This window comes from Chiloscyllium plagiosum, chromosome 22 (genome assembly GCF_004010195.1).
Source record: "Chiloscyllium plagiosum isolate BGI_BamShark_2017 chromosome 22, ASM401019v2, whole genome shotgun sequence".
NCBI classification, from domain to species: Eukaryota; Metazoa; Chordata; class Chondrichthyes; order Orectolobiformes; family Hemiscylliidae; genus Chiloscyllium; species Chiloscyllium plagiosum.
Genome location: NC_057731.1, coordinates 53826746 through 53843466, shown reverse-complemented (window position 1 = coordinate 53843466; position 16721 = coordinate 53826746). Strand labels below are relative to the sequence as shown.

At 40.9% G+C, this 16721-nt stretch overlaps 1 protein-coding gene across 1 annotated transcript in view; it reads right to left on the bottom strand.

Moving 5' to 3' along the window:
* Positions 1-2595: 2595 nt before the first annotated feature.
* cfap58 (cilia and flagella associated protein 58) overlaps positions 2596-16721 on the bottom strand; it is a 189409-nt gene continuing 175283 nt past the window's right edge. The window contains exon 17 of the mRNA XM_043712232.1: positions 2596-3037. Within this exon, the coding sequence (XP_043568167.1) occupies positions 2917-3037 (121 nt within the window). The 3' untranslated portion in view covers positions 2596-2916. The remainder of the gene's footprint in view (positions 3038-16721) is intronic.

The window sequence follows — 16721 nt, the reverse complement described above, 5'->3', positions numbered from 1 at the left end:
GTTGAGGAGAAACTTCTTCACCCAGAGAGTGGTGGGTGTGTGGAATGCTCTGCCCCAGAAAGCTGTGGAGGCCAAGTCTCTGGATACTTTCAAGAAAGAGTTGGATGGAGCTCTTAAGGAAAGTGGAATCAAGGGTTATGGAGATAAGGCAGGAACAGGATACTGATTGAGGATGATCAGCCATGATCATAATAAATGGTGGTGTTGGCTCGAAAGGCAGAATGGCCTACTTCTGCACTTATTGTCTATTGTCTATTAAAATAAAATTTCCTTATTCCCAGCAACAAATGAGTTGGTTAATCTTGGCATGTGACAGCAATTGGGCAGTTCTGAATTATTCTACAGCAAAGGAATTACAATGGAGTTGGGGTCCTCTCCAAGATTGGGAACCCAACTGGAATCACTATTCTATAATTCCTGAATGAAATGTGTAGGTCATATGGTTGATGAGTGAATATAAGAACTAGGAGCAGGAGTAAGCAATTGCGCATCTCCAGTCTGCTCCGCTACTTCGTACAGACATGACTGATCTCATCTTAGCCAGAACCCCACCTTCCTGCTCAATCACTAGAATCTTCAACCCATTTTTAATTAAATATCTATTTCCTCCTCAAGTTTACTCAATATCACTGCATTCTGGATAGTGATTCCTGCCCCTTTGAATGTATTTCTCATCTTGGTTTTAAATCTGCTACCCCTTCTCCTGAAAGTATGACTTCTCAATCTACACTGCCTCACATGAGGAAACATTCTCTCTACCTTCACGCAAAGACTGATCAATTTTGGATGCATTGGGCAGGATATCAGAGAGCAACAATACCCCAGATTTTCCAACGGTTAGACTGTCATTATTCCCATTTAGATGGGAGTTGTGTACGATAACCCTGCAGAATCCTCATCATAACTGACTCTGAAGGAATTGCCTTGTGAATTGAAGATTTCACTGGACAATTCCTCTACGCTTATAACCCTCTGAAAGTCTCCATATAAATCCGAGAATTCAGACAGTTCTGATGAAATTAAGTAAAATTGTTATCAGGAAATATTGGACTATTAAATGCATAGTTTAACTCCTGAGTAACTATTCAAATGACCCCACACCTACCTCACAGCCTCAACAAAACAGCCCACTATATTGGCATTACATCCACAAATGCCCACTCCCTCCATCACTGATACGCAGCAGCAACAGTGTTTACTTTCTACAGGATGCACTGCAGAAATTCACCAAACATCCTTAACAGCACCTTTCAAATTCATGACTACTTCCATCTGGAAGGATAAGGGCAGCAGATACATGGGAACACCACCCCCCGCAAGTTCCCCTCCTGACTTGGAAATATATCGCTGTTCCTTCACTATCGCTGGTCAGAATCCCGGAATTCCCTCCCTAATGGCACTGTGGGTCAACCCACAGCACATGGACTGCAGCGGTTCAAGAAGGCAGCTCACCACCACCTTCTCAAGGGGCAACTAGGGACGGGCAATAAGTGGTGGGCCCAGCCAGTGTCACCCACATCCCATGAGAGATTTAAAGAAGAACTAGACTTACAACCCTACTTTAACCCCACCTGCCATCTTCCCCACCCAACCACAGACACCCTTCCATCTCTGCGAGCCCCATCCAGACTTTCCCACTGCTACACCATAAATCTCTAACCCAGCCTCTCTGCCCTCTGCCAGACCTGATTTCTCTCAACCCACTCAACCCATACACATGCCTGGCCCTCTTGCCAACTTCACACTGGCACCCTAATAGCTTGGCAATCAACCCTGTGACATCCTACTCACCCAGGGCCCTAACAGCACAGCTGCCGTACAGACCTATTGTTTGACAGCAGATGTCAAAGTGGTTGTTGGGACCTTTAAATTTCAGAATACAGACACGGGGCTGCTGTTAAAGGGCTCCCAACAGCTCTGCACGGTGAGAGAACCGAATTAAATGCCTCTCCTTGGAAAATATATCTGTACATATCGCTAACTCTCACTCATAAAATCTTTCTCTCTCTTCCACCCTCCCCTTCATCCCATTCTCCTTCAAAGATGTACCATAGTGGGAAGAGGAAGGGAATTTTAAAAAAAACACAGAAAGGTATTTCTCTGTCTCTCTCTCTCTCTCTTTCTCTCGGAAAATACAGCATGAAAAGTCAGGAGTATCATTTATCTAACAGCTCTACATGGCTTTGGACAGATTGCATCCCTGGGTCTTCTTTTCTTGACCTGGCCGGTACAACATTTGGTGATGTTAATTTACCTTACTTTAGTTGTCGGGTTTAGAAGTTTAATGGATAAAAGATTTGAGTTAGGTTTGGGAAGGAGATGGTTGGTGGTGAGTGGTGGTGGAAGGCGGAGGGAGAGAGGTGGTGAAACAGTGGATCGAAATGGCCAAAAACCCACCTTGAAAGAAAGTCTGTTGAAATTAAATAATTCTCAAGGAATCATTGTAGACTGCTCGCATTCTATGAACGAGAAAACTCAGTTTTCCGTCTGAGGTTCCTAAACCTTCCATAGTACTAATCTTGCATTTGTGCAGAACTGTTCTTTTGATGATTCACTTAACATGTTTAGTAACAAAGAAATTTGAGTGTAAAGCAGACAGTTTTTATTCAACAACATATCTGTGTGTATTGACATGAAAATGTGTTAAAGTGCAACACAGGTATTTTTATATTCAATATAATGAAATCAAGAAAAACAAAATCAATATTCCATAAAAAGTTTTCGAACAAAGTTCATTATCTTGGCTGAACTGGGGCATTTGAAATGCCAAAATAAAATTAAGCAGCATGAAAATCATATTGTCCCATACTGTTATTCTTGGCTGAGCTCAACAGCTTCTACAATAATAAATGAAATAAAAATTTTGTTTGATGTAAGGGGATCAGCGGCAGATGGAGAATGGAATAGAGTGAATATTCAAGCTGAGACCTTGGTTTGTGGTTTAAGATTGAAGCCTCCCCCTGTGAACTGGGGATAGTTTGTCCTCTGAGGGTGAATGAAAGGCTGTTCCTCCTGCTCCATGGCTCTTTGTTTCTCACTAAAGGGAAAAAAAAGAAATTTAATTTATTTCAAACATATAACATCTACTTATTCTTTTATTTAACAGATATGAGATTTTTAAAACTACAACATAGAGTCTGAGAGATGTACAGCATGGAAATAGACCCTTCGGTCCAACTCGTCCATGCCAACTGGATATCCCAACCTAATCCAGCCCCATTTTCCAGCATTTGGTCCATATCCCTCTATACCCTTTCTTGTCATATACCCATCCAGGTGCCTTTTGAATGCTGTAATTGTACCAGCCTCCACCACTTCCTCTGGCAGCTCATTCCATACACACACCACCTTCTGTGTGAAAAGATTTCCCTTTCAGGTCCCTTTTATATCTTTCCTTTCTCACCTTAAACCTATACTTGGCAGTCCCCTACCTTGGGGAAAAAGCCTTGTCTACTTAACCTATCCATGACCCTCATGATTTTATAAACCTCTATAAGGACACCCTCCAGCCTCTGACGCTCCAGGGAAAATAGCTCCAGCCTATTCAGCCTCTCCCTGTAGCTCAAACCCTCCAACCTGGTGACATCCTTGTAAATCTTTTCTGAACCCTTTCAGGTTTCACAACATCTTTCCTATAGCAGGGAGACCAGAGCTGAATACAGTATTTTAGGAATGGCCTAACTAATGCTCTGTACAGCTGCAGCATGATTTCTCAATTCCTATACTCAATGCACTGACCAATGAAGGCAAACATACCAAAATGCATTCTTCACTATCCTATCTACCAGTGACTCCACTTTCAAGGAACTATGCACCTGCACTCCGAGGTCTCTTTCTTCGGAAACACTCTCAGGGTCTACCATTAACTGTGTATGTGTCCTGGAATTGCCTACCTGAAATACAACATATCACATTTATCTAAATTCATCTCCATCTGCTACTTCCTGGTCCATTAGCCCATCTGATCAAGGTCCTGTGTACTCTGAGATAATTTTCCTCGTTTCCACTACACCACCAACTTTGATGTCATCTGCAAACCTTCTAGCCATGTCTCCTATACTCACACAGAAATCATTTACATAAATAATGAAAAACAGTGGACCCAGCACAGACCTCTGGGGCACACCACTGGTCACAGACCTCCAGACTGAAAAGCAACCCTCTACTACTACCCTTTGTCTCCTACCTTCATCCAATTTTGTATCCAATTGGCTAGCTCCCCCTGGATTCCACATGATGTAGCCTTGCTAACCAGTCTACCATGTGGTAGACACATAGACAATGTCTACCACTCTGCTTTCATCAACCTTCTTGGTCAACTCTTCAAAAAACTCAATCAAATTAGTGAGACACGATTTCCCTCATAACAAACCAATGTTGACTATCCCTAATCAGTCCTTCCCTTTCCAAATGCATGTAAGTCCTGTCCCTCAGAATCCCCTCCAACAACTTGTCCACCACTGACGTGAGGCTGGCTTTTCCTTACCATCTTTCCAAAATATTGGCACAATATTAGCCACTGTCCAGTCTTCTGGCACCTCACCAGTGGCTGTCAATGATACAAATATATCAGCAAGGCGCCCAGCAATCACTTCCCTAGCTTTGCACAAAGTTCTCGGATACACCTGATAAGGTCCTAGGGAGGTATCTACTTTTGTACATTTTATGACCTCCAGCACCTCCTCTTCTGTAATATGAACTCTTTTCAAGACATCACTATTTATTTCCCCAAGTTCCCCAGCTTCCATGTCTTTCTCAGATGAGAATAAGTTTCTTCTGCACCTTTGAAAATCTTCACCACAGGACACTGTAGATGATCAGTTGCTGAATGCATTTAAGCCAAAGACCAATAGGTACATGATATCCATGAAATCATGAGATAGTGTGGGAGGGTATAGGGTTGAAGGGTTGATTTGACATTTTCTATTCTTATGTTCGAACCCCATGCCCCTACCACCAGCAATCATTTATCATTAATAGATACAAAACTTGACCTCGGATTGATTACCTACAGGGACTGAAATGGAAAGCACTCAGTTGCTCACCTGGACGTGAATATAATTCCCTAAAAATAATATGGCTAAAATTCCAAATGCTAAGATTCGTTGAAAGGATGCTGGAAAATTGATAAATAGGGTAAATAGGAAGAAACTTTACCCCGTAGCTGAGGGAACAATACCTAAGGCACTATGATTTAAAGTAAAGGGCAAATATAGAGGTGAGTTAAGGGCAGCATGGTGGCTCAGTGGGTAGCACTGCTGCCTCACAGCGCCAGGGACCCAGGTTCAATTCCAGCCTTGGGCGACTGTCTGTGTGGAGTTTGCACATTCTCCCCGTGTTGGTGTGGGTTTCCTCCCACAGTCCAAAGATGTGCAGGATTGGCCATGCTAAATTGCCAATGGTGTTAGGTGCATTAGTCAGGGGGAAATGGGTCTGAGCGGGTTACTCTTCAGAGGATTGGTGTGGACTTGTTGGGCCAAAGGGCCTGTTTCCACACTGCAGGGGAATCTAATCTAACTGTTTTAACTCAGTGGGTAGTGGGTAGTGGGTACCTGGAACTCACCAACGGGTGGTAGAGGCAGGAACAATCACAATATTTAAGAAAGAGTTTGAAAATAATTTGAAACACCACAACATATATAAGGTGAGGGATCATATGCTGGAAATGGGACAATGCTTGATGACCAGTATGGATATGAAGGGCTGAAAGGTCTCTTTCCAATGTGCAAATCTATGACACTATGCTTTTAAGTTGGAATTGCCAAAGCTTAGAATAAGTGAGTTGAATAACGTGGATGTATTTAAGTGAAAATTAGATGAGCAAACGTGGGAGGAAGCAATATTAGGACCAATATTTTCACACCAAGCTGTTCAGAGATGTTATCACACACCTCTGCAGCAGATGGTACCTGAATCCAGATATCCTTCACCCAGACATGGGGACACCACCACTGCCACCCAGAAAAGGAGGATAAGAGCAGGCTCACCAAGAGCAGAAACATCAAAATAAACATTTTGGGAAGAATAGCTTATTCCAGCGCTGAAAATTTTATATACTTCAGTACATACATAAAACATACATAAAACTTGAGCTTTGCTTAAAAGAGATGCATTTCCGTGTTCTTTGCAGACAGAATGAACATGTACCACACACAGTGTCTGTTTCAACTCAACATTAACTGCCATTCTCCGGTTCATTTCTCAGGTCAACTTGCCTGGATTAAAATTTAAACAAAGCCTAGCAGTTAATTGTCAATCAATATTAATTGCTCCATTCTCAATGACAATGCCTCTACCAAACAGAGTTCACGTGCCAATGAATCAGCACTTATCTCTCATGTAGTATAACTTGGTAAACTTGCAAACTGTCCTTATGAATGAAAGATGACAACTTAAACAAAAAATTTCTTTATTCAAGTTCTCTACCAAAAAATTAACATATATAAGAGTCAGTGGTCACATTAGGATTGATTTTACAATAGGAGTCAGTGATTTATTGCCCAGAATTGCAGAAGCATATCTCAGATGTGAGAGCCTGTAAGGACTGCACTTCAGAAGATACAAGCCCTCACACATCCCCAAGTCCAGTAGTCCCTCTGAAGACTTGGTTCCCTGGCAATGGAAACACATCAGGACAAAAAAGCTTGAATGCACAAGTCAGCGATTCACTGAAGTCCTGAGAATATCTGACTTGTCTTATAGTTTCCAGAGAGAAATACCTTGAAGAAAGTCTATTATATCAAAATGCTGATTTTAATTGTCCTCTAGTTAAAAATGAAAATAGAAAGTAAAATGCAAAATGAAAAATAAAACTCTGAATTAATCTTCAAAATAAGGAACTTAAAATAATAGTTGCTCACACAAACCATGGAACTTGCCTTCAAGAATTTGCATTCTAACTCTGGGAAATGGTTTGGAAAAATGCCACTGAAGGGCCTTTAGTGAAGCTGTTGCATTTCCCAGGGAAAGCAGTTTAAATCCAGGATAGGAAAGTCCCAACTTCATCAAGATAATTTGCGACCATTAACAATGGCCACAGGCCAGCAGTGTAAATCTCCAATCCAAGACGGGGTGCCCAGTATTGAGGCTTTTCTTGGAGACCCTTGTACAGTTTAGCATGAGGCTTCCTTGCAGGATTGACTTGTCGTACCCAATGTTCACACACATTCCACAAACTGTCAGGAGAGCCAGTCCAATACCAATAAGTTGCAAATTTGTAATTCTTGCCTCCATACATTAAAAATAGGAGAGGTTTCTGAGCTGACGGCAGTGAAACCTTTGATTTAGGAAAAGCTGTTTCAGTATATGCATTCATTTTGGATGGCATTAAATGAGCTACAATGCAATAAAACATATCAAGGTGGCTCAACTTTAAAAGGATCGAGATGTGTGAATTCACTAACCGTCATGTCTTTTTCCTCCAAACAAATTAAAGAATAGTCACTTCTTATTGATCTTTTTTTTAAATTGCACTATAGCTTAAGCAAGTGTAAGATATTGATCACTTGACTAGTACAAGGTATTAGATTCTATCTTCAAATGGAAATTCTGGCTTATTCATCACATTGTGTATATTACAGTACATTTCAGCACTTCTGAGCAATTTCAATAAATCTGGTGCATTTAGAACATTCAGTTTACTTAATAGTTTAACCTTTTGAAGGCTGCAGTGGTGTTCCTGCTCTGTCTGGAAATTCAATAATGAAAGATGTTACGTCAAAATGCCCCGGTTGTTTAAAGGCGAAAAGTGGAGGTATAGGGAATAGTGTAGGTTAGATGGGCTTCAGATTGGTATGACTGGTCGGCGCAACATCGAGGGCCGAAGGGCCTGTACTGCACTGTAATGTTCTATTTTCTAGGCGCGGTCCTCATCCTCATTGATAATGTGTTGCAGGCTGCAAAGAACATGGCAGGATTTGAACCCAAGTCCCCAGAATATTACCTGGGTCTCTGGACTAATAGTCTAGCAATAATATAATGAGGCCATCTCTTCCTGCACCTATTGTCTATTGTCTAAAATCATGGAGTCATTTGAGACTTTTCTAGATATCCAGTTTTCCCCTGGCATAAGAGCAAAAATATTTATTTCACGGACACTGAAGACACTCAATTTAGTGAGGCAGCAATCTTTATAAGATCAATGGAACAACATTTGCAAACTGTGGGCAGGTATTACAGAATTAAATCTCCCAAAAGACACTCAATCACAACAATTTATACTTATATTGCACTTTAACATAAGGAGCTGAATTTCGCCAAAATTGCTGAAGTGTCAATTTCACCAAAGTGGGTGTGGCATCCGCGAGTCCTGGAAGGTTTTCCCACACTATTCCAGACTTCATTCAAGTGTACGATTGATGTAGCACAGAGCTATGCAGTCACTCCACAGTCTTGAATGATTATCACTGAAGAGAATCATGACGGGCTGCCTGGCTTTGTGTCCATGCTAAATAGCCAGGCAAGACGGAAATACTGTGAGCCTTTATGTTCTGAATGAGGGCCAAAGTGCAAAAAGGCAAGGGAGCGATGTGGTGCGCAGCCCAGTGGGTGCAAAGTGATCGAGCAATAAGAGAGTAAGTGAGGAGGCCTGAATTACAGCCTGGTCCAATCCCCGAGATGGGTGTCTGTCCCTGTGTGCAAAGTTTCACAGAGATAGTGAGAACTAGAGTGTCAGAGTGAATTAAGAGTGGAGCAGGAAAACACACAGCAAGTCAAGCAGCATCACAGGAGGAGGGGAGTTTCCTGCCAGAATCATTGCAATAAGAAGTGTCAACACACTCTAAAATGGAGAACTCTATTGTCCGTAGGTTAGAGATGTGTAATGAGGATGGAGAGAGGTTGGTACACGTCAGAAATCAACCCGCGTGGATGGGGATGTGCAGTATGGTCAATGCCCAGGGACAAGGCCCTGAGATGCTGGGTACTACTGTTCCAGACAGAAGTCCAGAGAAGCAAGCAGTGACTAGTCTGATCTTCATCCCAGAAATTGTTATTGTCTAGTTTTTGGCATGTGAGAGAACATGTGTCTCAGTGAGGTGAAATTCGGTACTAGTAGCATGCCAGTGCATGCAAATGGGTACAGCAAGGCCTTTTGTCACTCACGAGTGAGAGTCTTATCTTGTCATACAAAGCTGAGTTGCACATTTGGACTTTCTTTCTTCATGATGTAGAGAATCTATTTTTCTCCTGATTTTGCCATATATTTGCCATTGCCACATCGTTCAGAGGCCGTGAAGATTTCACCTCATGATACATATCAAGTTGCTTATAGGAATATTCTTAAGTCAGAAATCCAAAGATTTGGTCCAAATTGTAGGTGTTAATGAATGCCTGAGAGCAAGGTATAGATGTAGCGAGGATAATCCCCAGTTTGCGGCCTGGATAACTGAATCAATGGCGAAGACATTAAAATTAGGATTGCGCAAGGGATCAGGAACAGGAGAGTGCAGAAATCTCAGCGAGTTGTCAGGTTGGACAAGATTAAGGAGAAAGGAAAGGGTGAGCCCATGAAGAGATTTGAAAATGTTGACAATCCAAGTCAGCAGTAACTGCCCAGCCTCCAAGACAACAATGACCACAACACCATACAACCCTGTCATGGCAACACTGCTAGACATGTCAGAGTGTCGACACGGATACTAATATTACACATGGGAACACCTCCCATCATGTACACGGCAGGTACTCATGTGACTCGGCCAATATTGTCTACCTCATATGCTACAGGTAAGGATACCCCAAGGCATGGTACATTGGCGAGACCAAGCAGACGCTTGAATGGACACTGCGCAACAATCGCCAGACAGATGTTCCCTCCCAGTCGGGGAACACTTCAGCAGTCAGCAACATTCGGCCTCAGATCTTTGGGTGACCATCCTCCAAGGCGGACTTTGGGATATGCAATAACGCAGAGTGGCCGAGCAGAGGCTGGTAGCCAAGTTCGGTACTCATGAGGATGGCTTCAACCAGGACCTTGGGTTCATGTCACACTTCAGGTGACCCCACTACACTATACACTCTCACACACACTCAGACACAAACACACGTACACACTCACACCCATGTGCACACCCTCTCACAGGCATATACATCACACTCAACCAAGCACGGATGGACAGACGGACACACACACACACACATACTCTCTCTCTCTCTTCCTCACATGCACACAAACACACACAAGTCTATGGGGTGAATTTGCATTTGCAGAACTGTATTTGCAGGTACATTCTATTTTGTTCAAAAAGCACACAATCTGTAGGCAGCCAATATTTTTTATAATCCATGTGACATTTGATTAATTCCTACTTTGGAAATAGAATCAGTGTGACTCAAGATTAGAATACATACAGACTCTAAACTCACACCAATGCATTGTTTGAGCTGAGATGTCATCTTTTATAAAACCTTAAGTTATCTCAATGTGATTTGAAAGAAGTTCCGGGATTTACATATTAATGAATCAAAATCTGCAGCCCATTCTAAAAGGTGAAAGACTTAACAGCAATCTAGGTTTGTCCAATATATTGCATCAGTATATGACACTATGATCTTTTGTTATAAATTCTGTGTCCTATGATCCTACTTCACTCGCTACCTGACAAAGGAGCAACACTCCGAAAGCTTGTAATTCCAAATAAACTTGATGGACTATAACCTGGTGTCACGTGATTTTTAAATATGGCAGATAGTGGAATTTGAATCTAAAAAATATCGGGAATTAGGAGCCTAATGATGACCATAAAACCATTGTTTAGTGTCAAACCCATTGGTTCACTGATGCCCTTTCAGGAAGGTATCTGCCACCCTTACCTAAGTCCAGACCCCAGCAGTTTAGTTGACACTTCACTGCTCTCTGGGCAGTTAGTGATGGTTAATAAATCACAGTTTGGCCAGTGAATAAAAAAAGAATAGTTTCCTATACCCTTGAAAACTGTACTCTCTTAATCCCCAGAACTTCTGAGGCATCAAAAGATAAACAAAACTAATTACATAGTTATAAGGAGAGAAGTGGTTATGTTGATTGGGTAATTAGAGTAAAAAGTATGGCAATAAATAAAGTTAGAAACATTCAAATAAACAATTCAAAGTGCTCATCAGAAGTAAAAGTCACATTAGCACTATTCTCTGATTAGAGAGAAAAAGAGACAATTGGTGATGGTTTAACCTGAGGGGCATTACCTCAAGCAAGGGGAGAGGTTGAAAAGAAGAGTCCTTCATGGTAACTTCAGCCAGGGCAGAAATTGAACCCACGCTATTGGTGTCATTTTCCATCACAAACCATCTGTCCGGCTAACTGACACCCTTCATAAAAGGACCTTCTATTAATAAATAATAATTCAGCACAAAAGACTCACCCATTGCTCATTTCAGAGGTAAAGGCTCATCTAGACTAAATGAAGATATTTCAAAATGTTGTAAAGAACAGTAGCAAGTCTACAGTTGGAGATTTTGGAAACTAGCAAGGAGCCACAAAAGAAGCTGATGAACAAGTGAAGAAAGAAGCAGTGTGACAGCAAATTAGCCAATAAGTATTTTTGTAGAAATTTTCTAATTAACCTGCTCAGAGATATTGTTACACACCTCTAAGAAAGCTGGAACTTGAACCCAGGCCTCCTGGATCAGAGGTAAGGACACTATCATTGCAGTACAAGAGCCCCCTTTGGGTGTCATTTTTAGATTAGCCTTAGACTCCTCGGCCAACAGAAATAATGCCTGTCCATCCACCTAATTATCGATTCACTTAAATATCTTGAAATTGACTTCAAACACCTTTACCTACTGAATTCCAGAAAAAAAGAACCTTCTTTTGTGAAATATTTTCTCATAATAAACCCTTGCAATCCAGGTATAAATGTCCCCTCACTGCCTTGCAAAGGCAATATTTCATGTTATAGCTTTTTGCCCAGAACTGCTGACAGTTCTCCAGGTTTGGTTTTAATAGGCTTTGTATAGTTGTCATATGAACCATACTCTCCTTATATTCTAGTGCTCAAGATATAAAGGCCAACATTCCATTGGCCTCTTTTGCTTATCTTCTGCACATGGGTTGTGATATTTCGATAATTTTAATAAAATACATGGACACCCGTGTCTCTCTGGTCCATGGATGTTAGAAACAAGAACGCAATCATTAGACTCAAACATGTGGATTTTTAGCTGCGAGCTATTTACCCAGCATCAGAAGAACTCAGCTCTGTGAAACCAACTTTTAAAAAATAGTTGCCTCCAACTTTGCCCGAGCCTATATTAAACCCTGGGATGAAAGCAGAGGATGCAGGGTATGGACATGGGCTGGCCAAAAGGCCAGCCTCTGGCACTATCCAAAATTCTAATAAAAACATAAACCATTCCTCCTCCACCCCACATTCTACCTATACACACACAGATACTCCCCATGCCATAACCATGTAAATCCATTCTACCGTATGCCCTGTACCAACCACCTTAAGTCCTCATACTTTCCATACTCCTGTACCTATCCCCATGGTTCCTCATATCCTTCATGCCAATCTATATCTCTCTGCAACCCATGTCAGTTTATAGGCCCTATGCCAATGTAGTACCAACTCATGCCAATCCAATTCTTAGAAATTTGCCACATCAATCCATCCAGTTTCCACCATAGGCAGACCTCAGACCCATATGGAGATGAAATAAAGTTCTGTGTCTATTGCAGATTTTATTTTCTTAAAAAGATATTCACTCATTAAAAACCTAATAACTACTTTTACATTGCTTCAATTGTACAATGTCTTATAGCGACAATTGTTTAATTTCAAAGGAATTAAATAAAATAATAAAACATTGTCCTATACAGTTGGTTCTAATATAAACACGATCCTGCATTGGAGGCTCTGCTGGGATTACAGCAATAAAACTGCCGAGTCCCATGTTCAAAATCAAATAAAATCAGAGTTAAGCTTCTACCAACAAACAAGAAAGAATATCTTTAAATACAAGTTTTGAATTTTGTACATGTCATGATGCACCTGGCAAGTGTATTGATAAGTACATTATAAGAAGATCACGTAAAAGCAGCGCATTTTAAACTAATGGGACTGAGATCATGTTCTAGCCAATATAGGTATGGAAAGTTCACGTTCTACAAATAATAATCTAAGTTCTTCAATCGTGTTACAGCCAATTCACGTTGAAGAAACATGTTATGACAGAACTGACTATACTCTCTTGAGTTTAAAAGAATGAGAGGAGATCTAATTGAGGTATATAAGATGCTAAGGGGGACTGACAATGTAGAGATGGAGAGGATGGTTTCCTCTTGTGAGGCAATCAAGAACAAGAGGTATTGGTTTTAGGATTAGGGGTAGCAAATTTAAACAGAGTTGAGGAAGAATCACTTCTCTCAAATGGTCATGAATCTGTGGAATTCATCACCAGTGTACAGTTGACAACAAGACACCAAATAAACTTCAGGACCCTGAAGTTTATTTGGTGTCTTGTTGTCAACTGTACACTGGTGATTTTAATTAGTAAAGGGCTAAAGGGTTATGGGGAGCGGGAGAGTGGAATCAAGACCAAGATGAGATCAGCCATGATCGTGTTAAATGGTGGAACAGACCTCCTCCTGCTGCTTGTTCTCAAGTTTTTATATCCAAAATCAATGGGTCCATAGTCACTTGCAGCTGTCAATCAACTGAAATAGCACCTGCAGTGATAGTGAGTCTATGTGAATGGTACGTGTCAAATGAACATGGCATGACATGACAGCAGATATTTCGGCAGGAGTCATTATCGCAGTTGTTGTCAATCACTCACTAATGGTACAATTGTTCACTTTGGAAATTCTGTGCCACTGGTCATGGGTTCTATGGGTTCTTGTTTGTCCGATAAACCTGACCCTAGAGTCTCATCTCTACCTAGCCGGAGTAGCTGCAAGTAGCTGCAGCAATGGCAGAAATCAATCTGTGGCACTAATCCAGTAATGGAAACCCTCAGGCTTATGTGGACTGCATAGAAAGCAATGACTTTTAAAACAAAACACTCAAAACATTTTTTCAATGATCGAAAGGGCAATGCATATTTTGTGTATCCACCTGATAGACCCTTTTGACAAGTCTTCTTTACACCTTTGATAGATCCCTGAGACAGTTTTGATAGCTGATTTTGACAAGTCAATTGACAGTTCCAATGACCTTGATAGTTTAATCGGTTTATGTATTTTTTGCATCCCCATTCACGTCAACTTTTAAACTTCAACAGGCACCTGGCCTTCCCAGAAGTGTCCTGGGATCATATTCAAAGCAATAGCTTACAATCCAAAGAAACATCCAAAGTCCAATTTTCTAACTGGGTCGACTCAGCACACTCTGGGTTCCACAATTGTGGCCTACGCCTACCGTCCTTGAGCGAAAGCACCTCATGATTTGAATGGCATGCTGCTTTCATAAACCATGTAGCCATCAAATGTGATCTGACCCCGAAGTATTTCCAGGTTTGTCTGTCAATGTTGCCATGACAGAGAGATAAAAGTCCAGGCGAAAGACATCATCCATTACCACTGACTGAATTTAGTTCTATGGTTAGGCTGAAGTGCAGAGAACTGTTCTTGGATGGAAAGCAAACATAAACAAATAGAGAAGAACAGCACGTAGAACAGATCTTCCTAATGTTTCGAATTAGCCACACCATTGTTCCACAGGATTTGCACTGGTCACCAGCACACCAATGGCAGAATTCCAGATAACGAGTGTTCAGCACTATGTCCATTGCTGACTCTGCTGGGATTACAGCAAGAAATCTGACGAATCCCATGTTCAAAACCAAATAAAATCAGAGTTAAGCTTCTACCACGAAACAAGAAAGAATATCTTTAAATAAAGGTTTGAATTTTGTACATGTCATGCTGCACTTGGGGAAAGTGCATTGATACGTACACCCACTTCACCTGAGATTTTCCCAAAGTTAAAGATTTAATCAAATTACTTAAAGTTCCTCAGTTTACCTGCCTGATGACCATGAGTTAATAGAAAACATTGACCAGGTTTCTATACTTCACAAAAAACTACCACCACAACTAAACAATCCTTTTCACAACTCATGTTCACTTGTACACTTTACAGCAGAGAATTTTCCTTACCCTGCATAAGCTGCTGATTTATATGCTCTGGACGCTGCCAATTCAGATAAGCAACTTCAGAATAGATCATAATTAAACCTGGCTAGCCTTTTGATCCTTGTGGCTAATTGCTGCACTTGGCATTGCCTTTATCTATTACTTATCAGGTAAACTGGATCCCCTCAAAATCCAATGCAAAGTGGCATTTCGTCGAACCATCTGTTGAACCTTACAAAGCCTTTATAATTCTGTGTATTGCTTCCAAACAAGATCTGGGGGGATTCAGTGTAGTATTGTAAACTTGAAGTTGAACTGCCACGTGATCCCAAAACATGAAAAGGTATGGTTCAGTGAGCCATAGAGTAAAATTAGATTGCTTCTGAAAGCCAAGCTAAATTACATTTCATAAAGAAATGCATCCATTTACAAAACAAGTGGAAATTGTAGAATGGTGACACAGTATCTCTTAACACCCAGGTTGTTCAGTTTCCATTAGTTACCAATTCAAAGCATGCAATTGCAAGATATTGAACATTTGCTCAAAGACAGGCCCAGTCCCAGAACTACCCATACGCATCCATGCACCTCTGAGCTGTCAGTCAGGGAAAGAGGTTTGCAGCTAATTGAGAGTATGTCAAAGACTATAATCTGAGCCTCATGTGTAGCATAGTAGAGAAGCATGAAAATAGTAGAGGAATGAATTAGCACTCAATCTTTCCCTTATCATTCGTTTCCTTCTTTTTCCAGTATCACATTAGTATAGTGAGTTCAATAATCTGTTCTTTAGCATTTCTAGTCAAGGTTGCAACCTTGAAGCATTCCTAAATTGAAACATTTGCTTCATTTTTATGTTACTACTTAAATGCTATTTACTTACCAACAGAGTACTTTAGCACCTATTCAGATCTGATCATATTTGTCCCAATTAAACTAATGTGCTAATATAGCCCATTGACTTATCCTTCACTCATTTAGCAAGAATTCAAAGACATTAGAAATTCTTCCCAATGAGCAATTTTGTTTACACACACTTAACTGCAGGAAAATATTTAATTCATCAAATAAATTTAGAAAAAGACATCTAAGATTATTGAGCAACACAATTTGGAAATTCCCGTGTGATGAGAAATATTTTCTAATCAGCCTGTTCAGAGATGTTATCATACACTTTTGGAGCAAGTGGGACTTAAATGTGGGTCTCCTGACCTAGAGGTGGGAATGTAACTATTAGGCCAGAAGACCCTAAAAGTGTACCCTAACTTACGCACAGTCCATCTCCGAGACATTAGTCACTCTCCAGCAGGGAACTGAACCTTGGTCTCCCACATGACAGTGGGGATACTAACCACAATTCTAATGAGGAGCTGCCTACCTGCATATCTTTATTTTTCTAATCAACCTGTTCAGAGATGTTACTACACAAGTCTGGAGCAAGTAGGATTTGAACTTGCAGTGGGCCTTGCAGTCCAGGGGTAGGGACTCTCCTACTGAGTCACAAGAGGGCCCACTGCATATCTATATTTCTGAGTTGACTGTCACAGGCACCTGTGTGCAATCATATAGCTCCTCACTACTGTATAATCCAACAAAATATACAACACTGTGTTCTGGTGGTTACTTTGCTTCAGTCCATTATGTTTTG